Genomic DNA, 20,659 nt, shown 5'->3' on the forward strand with positions numbered 1-20,659 from the left:
AGCCGGGTCCCGCTTTACCCCCCCCAACCCGGGCCCTCCCGCGTACGTTCGCGGTCACCGAGGCCCGCGCAGAGCTGCGGGGTCAGCGCGGGGCCGCGAGAACTCAGGCGCAGCCGGAACTCGCCTGATGACGTCACACGGAGCCGTGTGCCTAACGAGGCTTGGGGCCGCGCGGCGCAAAGACGCTTCCCCACCCACCCACCCCACCCCCGCGCCGCCAGGGGGCGCCCTTAGCGCCGCACCCAGCCCCGCGACTCCCCGTTAGGCCGCTCAGCCGAGCTCTGAGCGCCGCCCCGCCTCCCCCGCCGCCGCTCAGCCCTGCTCAGCCGATGGCCGACGCGGCCCGGCGGGGAAAGATGGCTCTGTCGCGGGGGCTGCGGTGCTGCCAGCGGGCGTTCGCCTGGCTGCCCGTCCTCATCATCGCGCTCGTCGTCCTCTGGTCCTACTACGCCTACGTCTGCGAGCTGTGCCTGGGTGAGCGCTCCGCAGGAGCCCGCCCGGCCCGGGGGTACCCTCCCGGCGCCGGCGCGCAGGGTCCCGAGGGTGGGGGGTGGCGTTTGGCCGGCGGCTGGGGCCGCCCCGCCGCGGCGAGAAGGAATCCCCTGTGTGCCGCGGGGCCGCCGGCCGGCCCGTTTCTGCCGCGCCCCGCCGACGGTGAGGCGGTGGGAGGCTTACGAGCTGCGCTGGGCTGGCTCCTCAGGGCGGGGTGGCCGTGCCTGCGGGCCCTGTGCCGGCCGGGGTGGGGGATGTTGGGCGGCGGGGGTCACACCCACGGCGGAGCCCAGCTACTCGCCCTAAGGCAGCGCTCAGGCGGGCGGTTAACGCCGGGGTCGCGCCTGCGCCGTTTAACGTTCTGAGGAGGAAACGGCATCACCCTCGGGCGTTAAACACCTGCTGTACAGAGGAACGTTCTGGTACGGGCTGGTGGTTGTGTGGGTAAACGGCTACGTGAAGCCGTGTAGCAAGTTGCCAGCTGGTGCAGTGTGTGTGCCACAGCCCCTTGCTGGATGAGAGGGCTGCTGGGTCTGGGGGGTCAGGGGAGGAAAGCTGGGGGCTTGGGCCTTGGGCAGCGCGCAGGGGAGCGTGTGGCCTCTCCCTTCGGGACAGGGTAAGCCTGAGTTCCCTGGGCAGGAAGCAAAGCGGAGTTCTCCAGGCAGGACTTTGAGATGTTTCTGTGGGAAAAGCTGCCTCCTGGTACCGCTTGGCAAGCGTGCATCGGGGTTTTGTTGGAGCTGCCAGTGCAGTCAGGCAAAGCCCCCAGATACTTGGTGACGTTGTATCCCATCTCTGAGACGGTGGGCTCTGTCTTTCAGGGGTTCACGTGGAATGGTGTCTCCAAGGCGTGGGGAACTCTCCATTAAACCCCCTGACAGAAATCTGGAGTATTTGCTGAATTGCCAAAAGTCTTTTGAAATATACTTTGTATGCAGCACTGTGAAAACTCACTGGTCAATTCCAAGTCTCAGGGCACCTATTAGAAAAGACTTGGCTGATTTAAATGGGGTTTGGGTTGGGCCTGCATTGTCCTGTGGGTGCTGGTTAGGCTGGCATAAGCTCATCTCAGTGCCTAGAATCACAGCCTAAAATCAGTCCTCTGCCCACACCCATCTATTTTTTTGCCCCATTTTTCTCTCTCTGTTTTGCTTGTGTGTGGAGGAGGTTATCTGTACAGAAGTTGTAGCGACTGAATTAATTATTTTAGGATTTGAACATTAACTGTTGACATATGCAGCGAGTTGAAAACCAGCTCTCAGGGCATCATCTCTCTTCCAGATTTCTACTGTAGCCAGGCTTTATGTGTTGGCTATTTTTGGGGGGAGGGGTCAGGGAGGTGATCCTTTGTGTATTGCCATTTCTGCTGGTTCAGGCATGCAAATAGTAGATGCTCTGTTTGGATTCCTGATTTTCATCTGTAGTTGCACAGACTGCTGAGGATTGGGAGTAGGGTGGGAGCGACGGTCTGCGTGTATCTTGGGATACTGGGTTGTAAGCTTCCAACAGCTGGTTTTCTGTCCTGTGAATGTGTGGCCAACAAGTCATACTCCTGAGGGGGCCTTCCATGTCTGGTGGTGGCTGCTGCCACAGTGAGAACACTTGAGAACAATCAGCCAGTGTCTTGTGGCAAAACCTTTGAGATAATCTTTATGCAGGAGTTTGCTCTTTTCTCATGTGAAAATTAAAAACAGGCAAGTGCAACGTGTAATTCAGGAGGGAACCAAGCAGTGATTGTGAAAAGCTGATGTGCTCTTTGTAGTTTGATTTGGAGCAAACCAAAGGAAAAAATGGTTTCCTGAAAGTCTTGTTGAACTGAAGTTGAGTGCACAGAGACATGAGCAAACGTTTGGTTTCTTTTTTCATCTCCATTGTTGTGTATCCCTACAACTACCTGAAGGGAGGTTGTAGAGAGGTGGGCGATGGTCTCTTCAGCCAGGGGACAGGAGATGGGACAAGGGGAAATGGCCTCAAGCTGGGCCAGGGCAGGTTTAGATTAGACATTAGAAAAAAATGTTTTACTGAAAGAGTTGTCAGGGCCTGGAACAGGCTGCCCAGGGAGGGGCTGAGTCACCTTTCCTGGATGTGTTCAAAAAAAGGGTAGATGAGGTACTTAGAGATGTGGTTTAGCATAGGATGAGAGTGGTTGGACTTGATGATCTTCAAAGGTCTTTTCCAACCTTGTGATTCTGGGTCACAGAGCTTGCAGATCAAAATTGTCAGTGTGGTTTTAGGTAAAGCTGGTTTTATTTGCAAAAGCAGAACCCCTTGTTGGTTTCTGCTCAGACTTACAGTTTCCAAATTTGTTATTCAAGTTAGGTGACAGAGTGAGTCTGGAAGAGTAGAGCCTCTGAGCAGGCACTAGCTGTAGGCTAGAAGCAAAAGGCTCCAGTCCCTCAAGCTCGCCAGTCTGACAGTTACTGGAGAGGTCACCACTGGAATTTGCATTTCTCAAACAGTTGAGTCTTCCAACAGTATGATCTTACTTTTGTGAGATTACTGTGCTCTGGGAGGTGATCTGCAGCCACTAGTTCCTTTTCATTCTCCTGTTCCTCCAAGGAGCAACACATTTCAGTTGCAGCCGTTAGGTTCAAGGCTGTGGACTTGATGGACACTCCCAGCCCATGAATGGTCTTTGTCTTCTGTCAAGACCTCGCAAAACTGCCCCATCTTCAGTTAGACAGTTGTCTTTGGATCATAGAATCATAGGATGGTTTGGGTTGGCAGGGACCTCAGAGCCCACCAGTGCCCCCCCTGCCATGGGCAGGGACACTCTGCTAGCCTAGGGTGCCCAAAGCCCAGTCCCTCTCCAGCTTTCCCCTGGGCCCCTTCAGGTGCTGTAAGGCTGATGGGTTTTGACATGGTGGATGGATTGTTAAGGTGTCAGTATGAGTAGACATTGAGCAGTGTGCCCTTTGCTGGTGACTCTGGGTCCCTTCGTAGGGACTGGTCTGTGGTTATGGTCATGTAAGGAGGGGTTGTAAAACCTGCTAGTGGGAAGTGTGGAAACACTTGAGTCATTGCAGCGTGTCCTTCCTGGCTGCCTGCTGGCTGGGAGACTGTCGTTTTGTGTTAATGCTGGTGCAGAAAGGCACTGAGGCTCGCCTGGCTGTGTGGGATCCAGACTGCCCAGAGGCCAGTCCAAAGCCGACTGCAAGCACATGCTTCTGAGTTACAGGAGCAGAGATGCTGCTTGGAAAGTTGCTAGTGGAGCCCTGATAATCCTGTCACGTCACTGCCTCCAGTGGAGTAATTTTGTTGTATTTCTAATGTGAAAATACACAGAATATATTTTATAACAAGGGAAAATACAGCATAAGCAACAGTTCCTGAACATCTTGTTGTGGGTGTCATTTGCGTGAGTAAACAGGAACTGTTATGGATGCTTTTGGTTTTGCTGCTGAACTGTCATCTGTTGAATTTGACCCTCTTTTCTGAGAATGGCTGTATTTCCACTGGAAACACTGTTTGTTACAAACCTTGCTGGGAATCCTGTTTCCTCTGTAGTCATATGGGCGTTTTTTTTTCTTTTTCAGTGACACTGAGCAACCCTGTGGAAAAAGGTATGTGTGTTCAGTTTGCTCTTTGGCCTTCAGCCCCTGTGTACAGAGATTCCCAGAGGTTCTGGTTGAAATACCAGCAGTACTTTCCATTGTCCTTTTAGCCTCACGTTCTCCTGCAGCGGTTCCTTCCTGTAACTACACATTCACACAGGGCCCAGCCCTCACTGCCAGACGTGCTGAACTCCTGGCTGTCCTGGGAGGTGCCCCTGTTCAGTCACAGGGTAAGCAGAGGAACACAAAGAGGCTTTGATCCCTTTTCAGAAGAAGATGCCATGTCTCTCTGCATACACCCACGTGCTGCCTTTTCCTTTCTACTTGATATTTTCAGAGCTGATTTTACAGGCTGAACAGCAAAGGCTGGTTCTGTCCCATGGCCCACCTGGTTTTTCACTTTCATTTGACCATACAGTGACTCTGATTTTTAATGGGTTTTGTAGAGAGCCTTTTGCAGAAGATTTCTCCCCTTGGTTCTATTGACCACCAGCCATATACTGAGTGGTGATGCAGAAACTTTCAGTGACTGCCACAGATGAGTCAGAGCAAAGGTTTCTGTCTCATTATTTTGGGGCTAGAACACTTCTGGGCTTGAGTTGGTAAAGCTGAATTGTTCTATGAAGAACAATGCCAGCTGATGCTTTAAAGAGCCTCCAGATTGCTGCATCAAGGAAATCCCCTCTCCACTAGAGAGTGGCCCTAATATTTGAAACAGTTACAGAAAAACTATGGAAAGCACAATGTTCATGATTATCCAGCAGAAGAAAGTTATTAGTTGCCTCATCTATTAGTGCATCTCCAGGTCAGCTTCCTCTAACATAACATGCTGCTGTATTGCTTGTCAACAAAATATTGCAAGATTTAACTCCTTACATACTAATTTGGAAATGACTGAGCTCCACCTGCATGTGGTATAAGGATAACATCTCAAACTCAAGCAAGAGTTAGTGCCGATTCACAGGTCAGTTACACAATCAGATCATTTGCCATCTCATTAAAAAGTCTCAAAGGTTTTTCACTAATTACATTTTTCAGCCTTCCTGAGACGTTAGGAAGCATTTGGGTTTTAGACTTCTCTTCCCACCAGTGATAGTAGTTACTCTAATCTTAGTTGGCAGAATTTGAAGCTTGAATGAAACAGGGAAAAAGAGGTTATTAGATGATTAAATGGTGTGTTTAACTAAAACTGTCTTAGCGAGTCAAGCATTAAAGAAAAACCAATCAAATAGTGTGTGTAGCTGGAGGATAGCTGGCCTTTGGCTTTCTGAACCACAGTCTGCTTGCTTATGCCCAGAGGCTTTGCAATACAGTTTGTGCATACTGGAATAAGATTACTGTGGTGCATCACATTTCATGTGATCATGTTTTGTGCAGTGGATTACACCACTTTCTCAGTAATCACAAGATCTGTTTTGCTCTATTTGAGGGATGTTTTCCTGATTTGTTTTACTTTACCAACTGTGGCAAATCTGAAAGATGTTTAATAAGAGATTTGATTTTTTTTTTCCTGTGATATAGTTCCACTAGAGCATTTTACTTCTCTCAACTCTCCTAAGTGGTGAAGAACAAGTTGCACAGGTGGACAGCACACTGATCAGATGGTACTGTGACTCTAAGTGCCTTCAGTAGCACCTGAACCCAAAATTTGGAGATGCTGGAGAATTGCAGTAGTAACTTTGTACTGCTCAGCCCCAGCCAGCTTTTCTTGGCCTGTGCCTAGGCTATGGGGTAGAGCCAGGAGTCCTGTCGCTCCTGGTGACGCTGTCACTGCCCTGGGGGTGAAGTCTCTTACAGCCATGTTCTTCCTCACCCACTGCATCGGGTCGGGTCAAGGGGAGGCTTGTGAGACAGGTGACACAGAGCTGCAGCCACGGCTCTCTGGGTTTCTGCTGACCCTTGGACCGTAAGCTTTAGCTGTGTTCTAGTACTGGTTGGTACAGTAAACCTGTCTTTTTGCCTTCAATTTTTTTGTCATTGTTGTGAAAGATTGGAATTATGCCTATCATGAATGAAACTTGTGCTTAAGAACTCACCATTCTGCTTCTCTCTCTGGTTTTGTTTGTTTTTTCAGTGGCCTATCTTACAATATTCCATGCTCTCTTTGTGCTCTTTGTGTGGGCATATTGGAAGTCTATTTTTACTCCCCCAGTGCAGCCAGGCAAAGAGGTAAGAGTGCAAGCACTTTTCATTCCTAACACACACATTTTCATGTTAGATTCATCCCGTTAGGAGTGGGAGGTAGAAACACTCCCAGACTTGCCTGTATTAGAAACATTATCTCTGCTGCTCATGGATAACTGCTCCTCTCATGAATTCTGCTTCTAGTACCGTATGTCCTATGCTGACAAGGAGCGTTATGAAAACGAAGAAAGGCCAGAGGTGCAGAGGCAAATTCTTGCTGAAATTGCCAGGAAGCTGCCGGTGTACACACGGACGGGGAGTGGAGGTCAGCTGAGCACAGAGCTTGCTTTCTGTAGATCCAGATGACACTGCCAGCCAAGGGGCTGTCCTGATGCCACTGTGCGCACCCACCAACTCTTGTGTGAATAATTTCAGTGCCTTTTCTCCCAGGTTTTATGTGTGGGGGAAAAAAGCCTTACACACTTCTGTTCATCTTTAGTGGAAAACCAGGTGCTGCCTCGGGGGAGCAACATGCTCATCCTTGAGTTCACAGTTCTAAAGCCTACATACGTTGTCTGTGCTTAGTAATAGTCATAGAATGACAGAATCTGTAGTTGTCTTTACTTTAAATGGAGTCTGGCTTTGAGATGCAGGACACGGTTGTGTGGACAGGTTTCTGGACCTTATTCTGTGATTAAATGCCTACTTTCAGTGGGAAATGGCCAGCCCCTTTTCAGTGTCTGTGGAGACAGGGGCTGCCAGTTGGAGCATAGGAAGTTCTGCACCAACATGGGGAAGAACTTTTACCCAGTGAGGGTGAGGGAGCCCTGGGACAGGCTGCCCAGGGCCTGTGGAGTCTTCTCCTCTGGAGATATTCCAGACCCATCTGGACGCTGACCTGTGCAATATGAGCTGGGGAGCTGCTCTGGCAGGGGGTTGGACCCGATGTCTTGAGGTCCCTTCTAACCCCGGTGATTCTATGATTCTATGCTCTCCCTTCAAAGCTGAAACGAAACCTCTGTTCATGTTGGAGGCTCTGACCTGCTCATTTCCATCAAACAAGCCAAGGAACAGTGAATTAAAGAACTGCTGTGCAGGCAGTTACCAGAGCAGGCTGTATGTAAAGGCTGAGGAAGCAGAATCCAGAGGCAAGGGTACCATTCTGCTTTATGGCTTTTGAGCTGGCGGTGTGCTTTGTAGTGAGGATTGTTCCCCACACCTGCCAGTTTCCAGAAGAATTATGAGCATGACTTATCTGTTACAACCTGGCAGCAGAAATCAGCTGCAAACACACTCATCTTTTCAAGTGGCAGAGGGAGGGATGTGAATAGGTGGGGAGCGAGCAGAATGCTAACTGACATGTGAAACAAGAGTGTTGCTGTTACTTGGCATTAATGTGTCTTTCATTTCAGGTGTTCGATTCTGTGACACATGCCAGCTAATAAAACCTGACCGTTGTCACCACTGTTCTGTTTGTGCTGTGTAAGTCCCTGGGTTGGATTTTCCCCACGGAGAGTCCAGCCGCTACGTTACCTGAGTGGGCTGGGCCTCCGCGGGTCTCGCAACGCGTAAAGGTTCCCGCGCGCTCGTGTGCGACCCGGCCTTGCACTCGTGCTGTCCTTGGCCCTGAAGTGTTTGCAGTTCTCCCACCTACAAGCATTCTCAGTGCTAAGTTGCTAGAAAGCAGGCTGTCTAGTGCAAATCAACTGATTAGCCCAGGCAGGTTGAAATAAAGGAATTGGGGGGGTTTGCACGTTTGTTTGTTTATTTACTTATTTGAAATAGTCTAGGCCCTTAGCTCAGGTGTTTCAGAGAAGTTTGAAGCCCTCTCAGCAGAAGTAATTTCTTTTTATCTTGCAGACTGCCAAGGGCATTGGTTGATTTTGAAAAAATAATAAATGTGCTGTCTCCAAATTATACCTGCCTTAGAAAATGTCAGAGAGACGGTATCATCCTGAGTGTGTGTCATGCAGAAATCACCCAGGAAGTAGAGGCTTTTTGCTATTGATCTGCAGGTGGCAATTAACTACCTAATAAAAATCTTGCATTTTTCTCTCTTGTCCTTTTGCAGATGTGTGCTAAAAATGGATCACCACTGTCCGTGGTACGTTCCAGATTCTGGTTTGTAATATTCTGACAAGAAGGGCTGTTTAAATACTTTCTGCTGGGGAATTAATCAAGTAATTCCACTTTGAAATTTCCTGAAATGTTTGATATTTTGAAAGACAGCTTGCTCATGTTTGTCCTGTGAGCTAGATGGAAAAAAGCTGTTACATTGATATAATTTAAAGCCCAACTGCTAATTCACTCTTTGCCAGTTATGCAGATTTTAACAGGACTTCAGCTTTGCCTTTCATTTTGGGTTTCAACACACACATTTCCCTCAACCTCCCTGGCAATCCCAAATTGTAGAGGATTTCTTCAAAGCTGAGTTTTGAGACAAATAACTGCTAACTTTTCTGCATCCCCTTGTTTCTTTTTACAGCTGCATTGTGCGTGGAGAATTCAAGCAAATTTGGTTTTATTTCTTTTGCATGTGAACAAGCAGTGGTGAATCTGGCTCCTGAGTTTTGCAAATAAAGTCATACAGAAATCCCAGATCTGATTACCTTTGCAGGCAACAAACAGATGCTAAGTAATTGTAGAGCCTGCCTCTGAGACAAATTTGCCAGTGGTAGCAACTTTAAAACAGATTCCAAAACCAGAAACTGTCCTTTTGTTTGTCATGGCAAGAAGTCTGTGAGGGGAAAAGCAAAAAAAGCCCACAATTACATTTGATTTTAACCACTGAGGGGAGCTATTTATTGACAAAACTGTTTTGTGTAATCAAGAGGCTTATTAAAACCAAAAAAAAAAAAAAGTCATTTTCATTGTGTTACAACTGTGTGTGGTACATATCCTGATTGTACCTTTGCTTTTGTTCTCCAGGGTGAATAACTGCATTGGATTTTCTAACTACAAATTCTTTCTACTGTTCTTAGCCTATTCTTTGTTGTATTGCTTGTATATTGCTGCAACAGTCTTCAAGTATTTCATTAAGTATTGGACAGTAAGTTGTGAAATCCACTTACTTTTTTCCTATCCTCTGAGTATTGTGGGCGTTAGTCCCTCTTGTTCCTTTTTCCTTTCAGTTCATAGAGGGTCTGCATCTCCTTCCTGAAGTTTTTTTTTCCCTGTGCCCTTTTTTGAGTACAACACCCTGTGTGTGCCTGAAACGCACAGTGAGACGCAGAGAGACTTTGGGAGTTTCACGTTGTAGAGTTAACTTCTGGCTAAGTCCCATCCTTCCCCTTGTGGTTGTGTGTATGTAGCTCAAAGTCTTGGGGAGCAAAGTGCAACGCCCTGGCATTGATTTATACAGGTTTATTTAACACTATGGGAAACCTTGTTCTATTTCTGATTCCCAACCAACTCCTTTCTCAAGTGAAAAATTGACGTGCTGCTTAGTTCTGATTGTCATCCAGATGCCAGCAGTGCGAGTTGACAGCTCTGTAAGAGGCTGCCCTTTGGTCTCCAGCTTTTTCTGTCCCCTCTGCTGCTAACCTGCATGACTGTGTTTAGTAACTTGCCTTGGCCATGCATCCTTCACTGGATTTCTGTTGGCTGACCAACCGCTTGCCTAAAGCCCCGAGACGCTCATGGGGCCAGCAGAAATTGTTCTTACGCCAAGGCAGGCGCAGAGACTTGAGCTCTGTGGCTCTCTACCTGGAGCACACAAGGCCCAAGGAGCCCTTTTTTCCCTTGGAGGTCCCCACATCCATACATCTGGGATGCAGATGAGGATCCCTGGCTCAGGAACAGGTTTTGGGAGCTTGTGCCTGCTGCTTTCCTGGGGCACGGGGCAGGTTTCTGGTGCCCGGGAGGGAAGCTGTGATTGTACCGGCTCCGTTAGATACAGAAAGGGAGCAGCAAAGCCCATTCTCTACTTTGGTTACAGGAGGGGACACGAGCCAGGGCATTTCTTTGTCCCTTCTTGCTTTGTATAGCAAGGTGTGGCTTTCGCCTGTGCAAGTTTGGGAACTCCAAGTAGGAGATGGAGAGGGTCCCTCTCTTCCCTCTAGGCACCAGGAATGTCCAGCTGCTATTTGTTCTTCTCACTTGCTCTGTGTTGCTTTTCTTTCCAGGGTGAACTGACTAATGGACGTTCCAAATTTCATGTCCTTTTCCTTCTCTTTGTGGCAGTCATGTTCTTCGTAAGCCTCATGTTTCTGTTTGGCTACCATTGCTGGCTCGTCAGTCGAAACAGATCGACCTTAGGTAAGGCTCCTGAGGCTTTTTTAAGTGTGTCTTAAGAAAGAAGACAAGGATGAGCTTTTGCCTTGTACACGCTGCTGCTGGGTTTCAGCGGGAGGAAGATGTGAGGTCCGGGGGCAACAGTGCAGAATTTATCACTTCAAATGCATTTATCAGCTGGTCTGACAAAAGATTTGATGGGGAACCAACAGCCTTAAAGTGTTATGTGTATGTATGTTATGTGCATTTGCTGTGAAACAAGTGCAGCTTTTCAGGGGCAGTGGTTCTTTATGCTCATGGGCTGGATCATGTCCAAAACAGATCAGTTAGGCTGGGAAAAGCCTTGACAAAAGTTATGTCCATAAAACCAATGAAATGGCAAAATCATATTGTTCCAGATTTCCTAGTGATCTGTCTTTCCTCAGATAAGTGTTCAGTTTTTAAAGCTTTTTGGATAAAGTTTTATCACAAAGACACACTATGGAGAGTTTGAGCAGACTTTATATAGTTACTAACTTTAAAATTCATGTCAAAGGGCACTGAAACTCATCTGTCCCAAAACATCTGACCTCTACAGCAGCTTAGAAGGTAGATAAAATCTGGTTTAGTGCACCCAAGGTTCTCCTCCCCGTCTTAATTTTGTGTCTCACCATAACAATGGGTCCATTTGTTTGTTCCATAACACCTGCTCATTATATCATTAATGAATGAGGCAATTTAAACATTAAATCGTGTTGTCTTTAGGCAGCTACAACATGCACAATCCTACTTGGGAGTGTTTGGTATTGATTTCCTTTTCCTCTGAAATCCCATCTGTGTGCAGAGGCTTTCTCAGCTCCAGTCTTTCAGAATGGCCCAGATAAAAATGGATTCAATCTTGGGGTTGTAAAAAATCTTCAGCAAGTGTTTGGAGAAGAAAAAAAGCTCTGGTTGCTGCCTGTTGCCTCTAGGTAAGTAACAGTCAAGTCAGTGCTAAAAGCTGGTGCCAGCTAACTGGAAGGTCTGACTTGGCCTCGTGCGTTCCACTGTCACCGTGTGCTTGGCTGGCTGCTGCTGTGTGTCCCTGTCAATGCACCACAACCAGCAGCTGCGGTAATCACAGAATCGTAGGGGCTGGAAGCGACCTCAAGAGATCATCGGGTCCAACCCCAAACGGGATGCTGTGCACCGTGAGCCGGGAGGGGAGGAAAGGGCTTTGAGGGCTACATGCGCTGCATGGGGTGTTTGAACTCTCTTCTTCAACTCCCATGGCACACACAGAATCACAGGATGGTCAGGGCTGGAAGGGACCTCAAAGATCCTCCAGTCCCAACCCCCTGCCACGGGCAGGGACACCTCTCACCAGGCCAGGCTGCTCAAGGCCCCATCCAACCCGGCCTTGAACACCTCCAGGGAGGGGGCAGCCACCGCCTCACTGGGCACCCTGTGCCACGGGCTCACCACCCTCAGAGTGAAGAATTTCTTCCTAATATCCGGTCGAAATCTACCCCTGTCCAATTTAAAACCACTCCCCCTCACCCTGTCACTCCCTGTCCTAAACAGTCTCTCCCCAGCTTCCTTGTAGGCCCCTCTGGTTCCAATTTACCAGCTGCACTACTCAGCTTGGTGTCATCTGCACACAGGTGGATGGATGTTCGCTTCAAAATCAGGTTTTCTTCCTCTCCCACATTTTCCTGTCTGAAACAGTTTCTGTTTCTGAGCACAAGGGGAAATGTTGCTCTGGCACCTGTTAGACCAGTGCTAATAGACACAGGAATTTAACTCCTTTAGGAACTGGGCTCAATTTAAAATAAAGTCCTTGCACAGCAGGTCTTTTCCAGGATAAAACATGTAGAAATTGGCATCCTTCAGAGTCACTTGCTGCTCTTTACAGTGTCTTTCTCTGCCTTTTCCATGCAGCCAGGGCGATGGACATTCTTTCCCAATGAGAATGTTGTGCGAAGCACAGAATCCTCTCCTGGCAAATGAAGAGCAGTGGGAAGATGATGAAATAGATGAGCCTCATGGTAAAGTAACACTAAAGGAAATCAACTGTGTCTTGACCTACAGTACCTAAAGGATGAATTACAAGAGCTAAACAAATAAAACAGTAGTGTTGGCTGTGTCACAGAGCAGCTCTGACTTGACTAATGAACACAGACTCAAAATGAGCCCTACTTTGGAGTCTTTAGTTTAAGTAGCTTTTTACTTGCAAGTAAATGAACTGAGAGGTTGTTACAAATTGCAAAGAGAAATTGAGATTTCCACAGAGTATATTTCTATGTAAATGCTGCTTCATGTAGCAGAGTTCTATAAAGACATAAAATTGTGCTTGAAAAAATGAAAAGATTTTTAAAGTGTGTTTGTCCCCTGGGAGCTGGGGAACACGTGCATGCAAACACCTGAATGCAGTGATGCCTTTAGGAAGCTGCTTTATACTTTGTTCAGCTTTATTAGAAGAGTAAAGAAGTCCATCTGGTCTTGATGCTTGCCTAGCTCTGCACTAGATTTGATGTGTTGTCTTTCTGGCTTAAAGCTGGTGACACAGTTTTGCAATAGGCAAAGCCCAGAACAGAGTGATCTCCATTCAAAAGCTGCGCTTCAGCTGGCTCTGACCTGGCTGCTTTTACTGGGAATGATTCTCAAACACACACTCCTCCACTAAGTGAAAATACATTCTCAGTGAGAACCCCAGATTTACTGACCTCTAACGACTTTGTCTTTCCTTCTGTAGGTTCTGGTGAAGCCTCGTACCTGGCCATAGAAAGGGAGACATAACAGTTTGAGCAGGAGGCAGTAGAACGCTTGTTGGGAAAGGTCAGTGTTCCAGTGGTGTCTTCCAGGCCTCTGGGCCCCATGAAGGGCACAGACCCTCTCACCAGGGTGTTGTCTTGACACACCTACTCATGGTCGTACTCCACCAATACCTCTCCACTTTGCCCAGCAGGGTATTGATTAAGAGGATTAAAAAGAAACACCTGGAGCCTGGGGCTGGGTGCTGAGACAGTTAACCCAAGAGCTGAAAGCCCTGTTTGTGGGGGAGGATACAGCCCCCCCAGCCCCCAGGAAAGGTGGCTGGAACAACTTCTGCCACTAACTTGTATGGGTACCAGATTGGAAGTCTGTATGGTGACCCGTTACAGGTTTGGGCAGGTGCAGAGACAGGGCTGAAAGAAACTGCGCAGCAGTTTCCCTGTGCTTCTGGCACGGTCAGCCAGGCAGCCGCGGCTCATCGCACCAGAGCTCACGGCTGCACCTTTTGCTTTATTTCCATTTCAGCTTCCCTCTCAGGAGTCAGCATCCCTTCTCTCAGCAGGGACTTGTGTCTCGAGGGGCAGAAAACAAGTGGAGCTTCAAGATGAGAAAACATCACGAAGCGTCTCCTGATGGCAATCGGCATTCTAGTGTTCCTCCAGAAATCCTGCTGTCCAGACCTTTCGAGGCTTTGGAAGTTTGAGTTATGGAGTGAACAGAACAGTTTTATAGAGCGATTCTGGCCAAGCTCCTTTGGCCTGCTCTCTTTATTTTATAAATAATATATATTTTTTATTCAAAATAGGAAAAGTGTCTCGATGCAAGGGCATTTCCAAAGGCCTTTTTGTTTTGCAAACATCAGGGACTTGAGGTCTAGAAATTCTTCCAAGCCATAATATTCTTGGGGATGTTATTTATTTTGACACTGATTCTCCAACCTTCTCTGACAAGTGGTGGTTTTTAATATGCTTCAAGCTCTGAGTCATTTCAACTCAGTGAGAGACAGACCCATGTCAATTTGGCACAGAACTACTAGCTGGATGGCAGCGTGCTGAGACGAACCGTGCTGAGCGTGCGTGTATGTGTGTGCAGCTGGGTGTGAAAAGAAACATGCTGCCAGGATCCAGAGTCAAGAATATTGGGGCCATAGATTAAAAAAACCCCAAATAACAATTTAGGAGGGTGTAGTTGTCTTAGAGTTGGCATTAGAGTGCCCTTTGAGCCCAATCCTACTTGCAGGCACCTAAAATGCAAAAGGGAACTTTAATCCCCAGAGTTTGTGTTCGTTCCTGGGCTGAAATGCCCGAGTTGGCCTGGTAGTCAGGGTACTATCAGCTCATTCCTGGATCAGTGCTCCATGGAAATTCACGTGTGTGTGGAGTCAGGAATGAAGGTGGAGATTTGAAACACGTGAGTTGGAAACGTGTGCTGCTGGTTGAGTGCCAGAGGCAGCGTTTGGCGTTTACACTCCACAAAGGTGGTTTTAGTCTCATAATGTTGAAGAGATAATTGATGTATTGAGTTTTTCCAGACTTCTTCCCAAGTAAATGCACTGACTGGTCGTTTAAAGGGTTTTCAGCACTAAGAGGCTATCAGATTTTGTTCTTTATTTTGCTCCATTTGCAGTCACTGCTTTTATTCCATGCATAGGAACTGTGTTTTTTTTCGCGCCCTGAGTGGGTTTTATCTGCATGATTCAGACCTCGCAACTCCACAACTCCTGTTTGAATTAGGTGCATGCTAAAGGATTAGCTACTGCCTTTGGGATAATTTGTTACCATTTGCTATCCCATTTTTGTGTTCCTTTATCAGCCCTTTTGTGTTGACAGCAACTAAAGCAGCAGTTACATGAGAAATTACTTGATAAGTATCATTTTGGTGACAATACCAAATCCTTGTTTCCTCTGTTTACTCTGGTTCAGCCTGCACCCTGCAGACAGGTATTTTATACATTGGCCTCTGTGGTTCAGAACGCGCAGCGACCTGAGTTGTTAGGGGCTGGGGGGCTCTCCCAGGCTGCGCCTGGCTGCTCACTCTCCTTGGAACCTCTGAATGCTCCTGCTTTGGTCCTGTCAACCACGGCTGTCGGGTGGTTCTGTCATTGAACGGTTGTTGATTGTTGAAACTTTTTCCTACTATCCTGAACCTGCCTTTCTGCTGTACATCTCTTGGTGGTGAAAGGTGGCAGGAGGATTAATCCCCTCCTGTCTGGCAAAGTGTGTTCAGAGAGGGATCCTGTGTGGCCAATGGCAGCTGAAGGCCCCAGGAGATGTGTAGGACTCCAGCACCTGCAGAGGTGCTGCCTGCGCCTTCTGAAGCTCTGCAGCCCTTGTCTGTGAGAACAGGGAGTTGGGCTGGTGACTTTCTGCTTCACTCTGCACTGAAGTGGATCTTTAAGCTGGGGGATCAGAGCTGTGCCTGAGGCCATGTGGGCTTGCAGGAGTTTTCTGAGCAGCTGCTCGTGTCCTTGGTGGGATTGGGTTGTTTGCAGCCACATCATCTTCTGTGCCCTTGCTCTGCCCAGCAGCAGCAGAGCTGGCAAAGGGATCTGCAGGCATTGTCCCTGCCCGCTGCCTGCCCACAGCACTCGCTGGTATCACACACAGGCAGGTTTTGACCTCTTTAATTTTTACTAAGACAGATACGTCTGTGATAACACAACAAGTTGGAGCACAGGAAGTTCGGCACCAATATGGGAAGAACTTCTTCCTGGTGAGGGTGAGGGAGCCCTGGGACAGGCTGCCCAGGGTGTGTGGAGTCTCCTTCTCTGGAGATATTCAAGATCCATCTGGATGCTGCCCTGTGCGACCTGTCCTAGGTTGGACTTGATGTTGGAGGTCCCTTCCAACCCCTACAGTCCTGTGATTCTGTGAATGCAGCTATCCAGCTCAGGTTTAGGGATGACTTTAAAGGTTTCCCAGTGACTTCCCTCATAATTAGTCATGATGGGTATTCCCTTTCCTTAAAAGCAGCTCAGCCTCACAGACTCTGAAGTTCTGAAGACTCTTGTCTGGGCAGAAGCAAGAACCAGTTGCAGAGCTTCAGGGCCACTTCGAACCGAAGTGGCAGCACAAGGCGAGTGTCCGGGAATGCAGCGGCTGTGGGGTGTTTGCTGCAGTCGTGTCTGTTCTTCAAGGCACAACAGTCCGATCCTGTGGGGAAACTTTGTGTTCCTCCAAACACTCCCACTGAGATCTTTCCGCTCGAGGTGATGTTGCAGCTGATGCCACAGGCAGCCTGCTAATGGACTATGGTTTTTGCAGGTGGGGTTGTGGCCTTAGGAAGGCTCTTAGCTACAGATCCTGGCAGCGCCAAACCGGTCGCTTTGGCTGTGCCCCTGCTACCTGTGGTTGTAAAGCTGGGCTGCTCTTGGCTTTTCAAATGGACTTTTTTACCTTTTGCTTCTGAAAGGAAGCCACATACAGTGACTGTGATCTATGCACACAGTTCTGCCCATGCCCTTGGTAAATGCACTGGAAAATAGGAATTCCTCAGGCTCTGCAGCCACCGCTGCGGGTAACAAGAGACAAGTTCAGCCCTGTGTGGCTGCTCTCCTAACGCACAAACCGCTCGTTAAGGGGTACACCCCTCCCGCATCTCCTTCGCTCTTTGTCCCTGGATGTGCACCCTGCCTGCTCCAAGAGCTGTGCAGAGCTCCCCTACCTCCCTGTCCTGCCCCCCTGCAGCCTGAGCCCCCATCCCAGCACTCGTGGCGCAGGGCTCAACCCACCGACTGGCTGTGCCCAACGCCAGGATGTCTCTGGAAGTGCTGAATGCAGCTCTGGCTCTCTGAGCTTCAGTTGGGCCCAGAAGACAGTTCAGCAGCATGTTGTCACCCATTTGTTTGTACCTCAGTGTTTTGCTTGCGTGTTTCAGGTCCTTTCTCTGCGAGGGGAACTTTCCAAGGGGGTATTGTGGTATGAAAGCATGAATGCTCTTGCTGGGTATTACTGTGATACCCATCACTGTCTCATCCCCACACTCCTAAATTAATGCTCCAAAATAACTGAGCACTAACAGCCACCCCCTCACCTCTCCCTCTCCCCCCTCCCCTCCCATTTACAGTCAGTTCTACTGTACTCTTTTAGAAAAAAAAAATACCAACCCAGAGAAAACATCATATTGATGTTTCTACAGAGAGCATGGGGGTAGGCCCCCTCCTTGGCCAGCGAGTCCTGACTGAGGAATCACCGCACTGCAGCAGTGCTGTGTTGTCTCTCACCAAACCGGTGCGGTACGTCGCTGCATACAGCAAGACCCCAAGCAGCACTGCATGGTCTGAGTGGGCTGTGCCTGGTGCCTGCAGCATGCTGTCACTGACAGAACCAGGACGCTGCTGAGTAGCACAGTCCAGGGAGCGTTTACTTCCTGGGACCAAGGAGAAATGTCATTCAGTGACGTCTGTACTGGCTGCAGTTTTCTAGTTCTCTGTGTTGGTGTGGACGGAAGTCGCGATGTAGTTACCAAACCTGATGCATAAAGTCTGTACTGTAATAGGAATGTGAAGTGTCAGGGAAAAAAACCACAGAATGTACCTTTTTCTCCCCAAAGTTAGGTACAAGCGTGATGTGCTAAGATGCGTCCAGGGACCCGCTGCTTCCTGCGCAGCCTGACATCAGCACAACAGATTTACTCTTGGTGTAGCTGCTGGAGTGTTGAGTTAGCAGGCTGAGGAGGTGCTGTCCACCCTGTGTGTTACCCAGCGTCAGTTAACTCAAAGGGGCACATTTCCACAGCAGTGGCTCCTGTGGTGCAGTTTGGAGACTGATCCATAGTACTTGAGCACCCCTTAATTTTCTTGGTACTCTTCCAGTTCTCTCAGTTTTTGTTACAGAGCACTTGTAAACTGCAGAGCCATCTGCTAAGGCGTTGGTGTGGCAAAGAGGCTTTTTTCATGAGAAGCGACGGTCGGTCACGCAGCTCAGAGTGACCGGCCGGGCCAGCTGCGGCGTTACCACGCACTCATCCTGCTGCTTGTGTTATTTCCCTTCCTGGTAACTAACACTGAGGTCATACACCCTGGCACGCACTTTCAGTTGTCTTCTCCTTTTTCCATCTCCCTTTGAGAACATTTCCTATTCCTCTTGAATATGGGTAAAATAGGACCAGCTCTCAGCTCTTTGTGCTGGTTTTGGGGATGCTGCATAGGCATCGTTTTAAGCAGTTGTGCCACATGTTTTAGTTGTAACTCTTGTTCATGTTTGCCAGGTATCGGTTTGAGATCCTTGCTGTTCAGGCTGTGTTTGCTTTGCTTGGAGCAATGGGATCCAGCTTCCTGCATGCTTTGCTCTTCCCTGGGAACCTTTCTTCATTCTCTAGCTGTGGTATGGCCTGTCAGCCTTGTGAAGGGCTGTGTGAGTTTACATTTTGGAGCGGAGCCTGGAGCCGGTTCTGGTTCCATGCTGCTCCAAGACTTTTCCTTTTCAGTTTGAGGTTTTAAAGGTTTCCAGCAGCAGCTGTAGAGCTGTAGTGGGTAACGGCTGCTGCTAAAAACATCGTGGAAGACTTAAGGAGGGAAAAAAAACCCAAACCCCAACAAAAGGACCCATCTTTGCTGCTTACTCCAGTTGTGCTGAGAAAGCAATGCCTGCCTGCCCCGTGCTGGTGTCAGAGTTCCCAGCACACGCAGGTGCTTTGCCCTCCCCATCCCTGTTCTGGCAGGGAAGGTGCATGTGCACTGCACCTCCTCACCTCAGCACCTCCCTTTGCAGGAGCAATGAATCCCAGTGGGTTCCTGAGCTTGCAGGTGAATGAGTTTTTCCTGCCCTTTTCCAGAGGGCTCAGGAGCCTGTAGGACAGGCACAAGTCCCTTCTATGGGTACCTGGTGTCCTGATGAGGCAGTGAGCTGTCCTGATGAGGGAATGAGCCACCTGGGCAGGTGCAGAGGTGCCTCCTCCTCAGAGGAGGCTTGTGAAGAAGAGCTTGTGGGAGGAGGCAGGTGGAACCCACTGTGCTGTGCTGAGTTGCCTGTGTGTCAGCATCCTTCTGCAGTAACTGTATTAACATGTTGCTTCCTGCTTTACTCACTGCTCCAGACTGATCCCAGACTGTGTGGTTGGAGCAGGGAACTCCTGACAGATTCCCTTTGCTGGTAACTTACACAACAGAAACAGTCATATTGTTGTGTGATTTCCTCTGGGTTTCATCTGCAGGAGGCTCAGGAAAATGGGTCCCTCAAAGACAAAACTTCCTAAATCTCAGGATGGATTCAGGAGTTTTTTCACCTGGCTTCGAAGTGAAGTGAGGGGGTTTCCCTGGGGCATGGTGTGGGCAGGACACCTGTGCCAGGAAGAGCAGTAACTGTGCAGCCGCTCTGGGGCGAGACACGTCCCACCTCTGGCAGCGCAACACCCATTCCCATGAGGGAAGATGCACTCAGTGGGTGCTGGGCCTTTGGGAACCTAAGGGCAAGGTGGGGAGTTGTTACTGTGTTCAGCCTTTGAGACCCCCCAGCACAGGTCGGGCAGCTGTTGGTGCTGTGAGTATCCTGCGTACAGTCTGGGCTGTCCATCCTGCTCAGAGCTGCTGCTCAACACCCATTTCTCACCCTGTAACTGGATAGGAAATGTATGTTTCCCAGTGAAGGTCAGGAAGGTTCTGCTGACAGCATCTGGGATGTTTGGTCAGGTTCAGTTCAATGCTGCTGCTGGCACTGAGACTTTTGATATCAAACAGGTTTTTACAAAAGCTTTGGATACTCGTTTTTACTGTCTGACAAACGTTGTCTTTATCAGGAATGCTTTGTGATGTTTCAGTAGCTTTTTCCAAGTGTTTCTATGGTTTCTACAGCTGAATATCCTGTACATTCTGCTTTGTCATTTTCTATTATGGTTTCTACTGAGAGCCTGCACGGTTTACGCTGTTCTGCAGGCAAGGACTGCATTAAACCATTTTGGGCTAATTCACTGGACTGTGAGTGGTTATTTCTCATGGCTTAAGACTGTGCTCAGGGAAAACATCCTCTTGAAGCCTTAATGAATTTCAATTACTGCTTGGCATGGGGAAGGTTTTATGTGTGTCAGAGTTGCTAACAGCTGCCCTTGTCTCAGGAGGTGTTGGGGGGCAGCTGCTCAGCGCTGCCCTCAGAAGGAAGAAGCACTCCACATGTGATGCTGTCCTGCCATCCTGCACGCTTGGAATGCAGATGTATTTTAAAAACAACACACTCTATTGTCTTTATGTAGAATCATAGAATGGTCTGGGTTGGAAGGGACCCCAAGGATCATAAAGCTCCAACCCCCCTGCCACAGGCAGGGCCACCAACCTCCAGACCTGGATCTACCCAAGGCTGCCCAGGGCCCCGTCCAACCTGGCCTTGAACACCTCCAGGGACGGTTATGGTAAGTGAGACACAAGCTAGTTGGGTGCTGGTGTTGGATGTTGTGTACATGCTGCAGGCAGAGCCAAAGCCAAAGCAGGAACATGGCTGCAGACTGATGTTAGATCTGATCCAATCTCCACATTGAGCATTCAGAGTGGTACCATGCCCTGAGGGCCATGGCAGTCCTTTGCCTTCCAGCCC

At 48.8% G+C, this 20,659-nt stretch overlaps 1 protein-coding gene across 1 annotated transcript; it reads left to right on the forward strand.

The window, feature by feature from the left end:
- Positions 1-350: 350 nt before the first annotated feature.
- ZDHHC15 (zDHHC palmitoyltransferase 15) lies at positions 351-13,738 on the forward strand. Its single transcript, XM_084269227.1, has 11 exons — positions 351-474; positions 6,121-6,215; positions 6,375-6,495; positions 7,583-7,652; positions 8,242-8,274; positions 9,099-9,219; positions 10,295-10,427; positions 11,227-11,353; positions 12,303-12,409; positions 13,117-13,199; positions 13,662-13,738. The coding sequence occupies exons 1-10, from the start codon at positions 357-359 to the stop codon at positions 13,158-13,160; spliced, it is 969 nt and encodes a 322-aa protein (XP_084125353.1). The 5' UTR covers positions 351-356; the 3' UTR covers positions 13,161-13,199; positions 13,662-13,738.
- The last annotated feature ends 6,921 nt before the right edge of the window (positions 13,739-20,659 follow it).

Source organism: Gallinula chloropus (assembly GCF_964237585.1).
Source record: "Gallinula chloropus genome assembly, chromosome: 11".
NCBI classification, from domain to species: Eukaryota; Metazoa; Chordata; class Aves; order Gruiformes; family Rallidae; genus Gallinula; species Gallinula chloropus.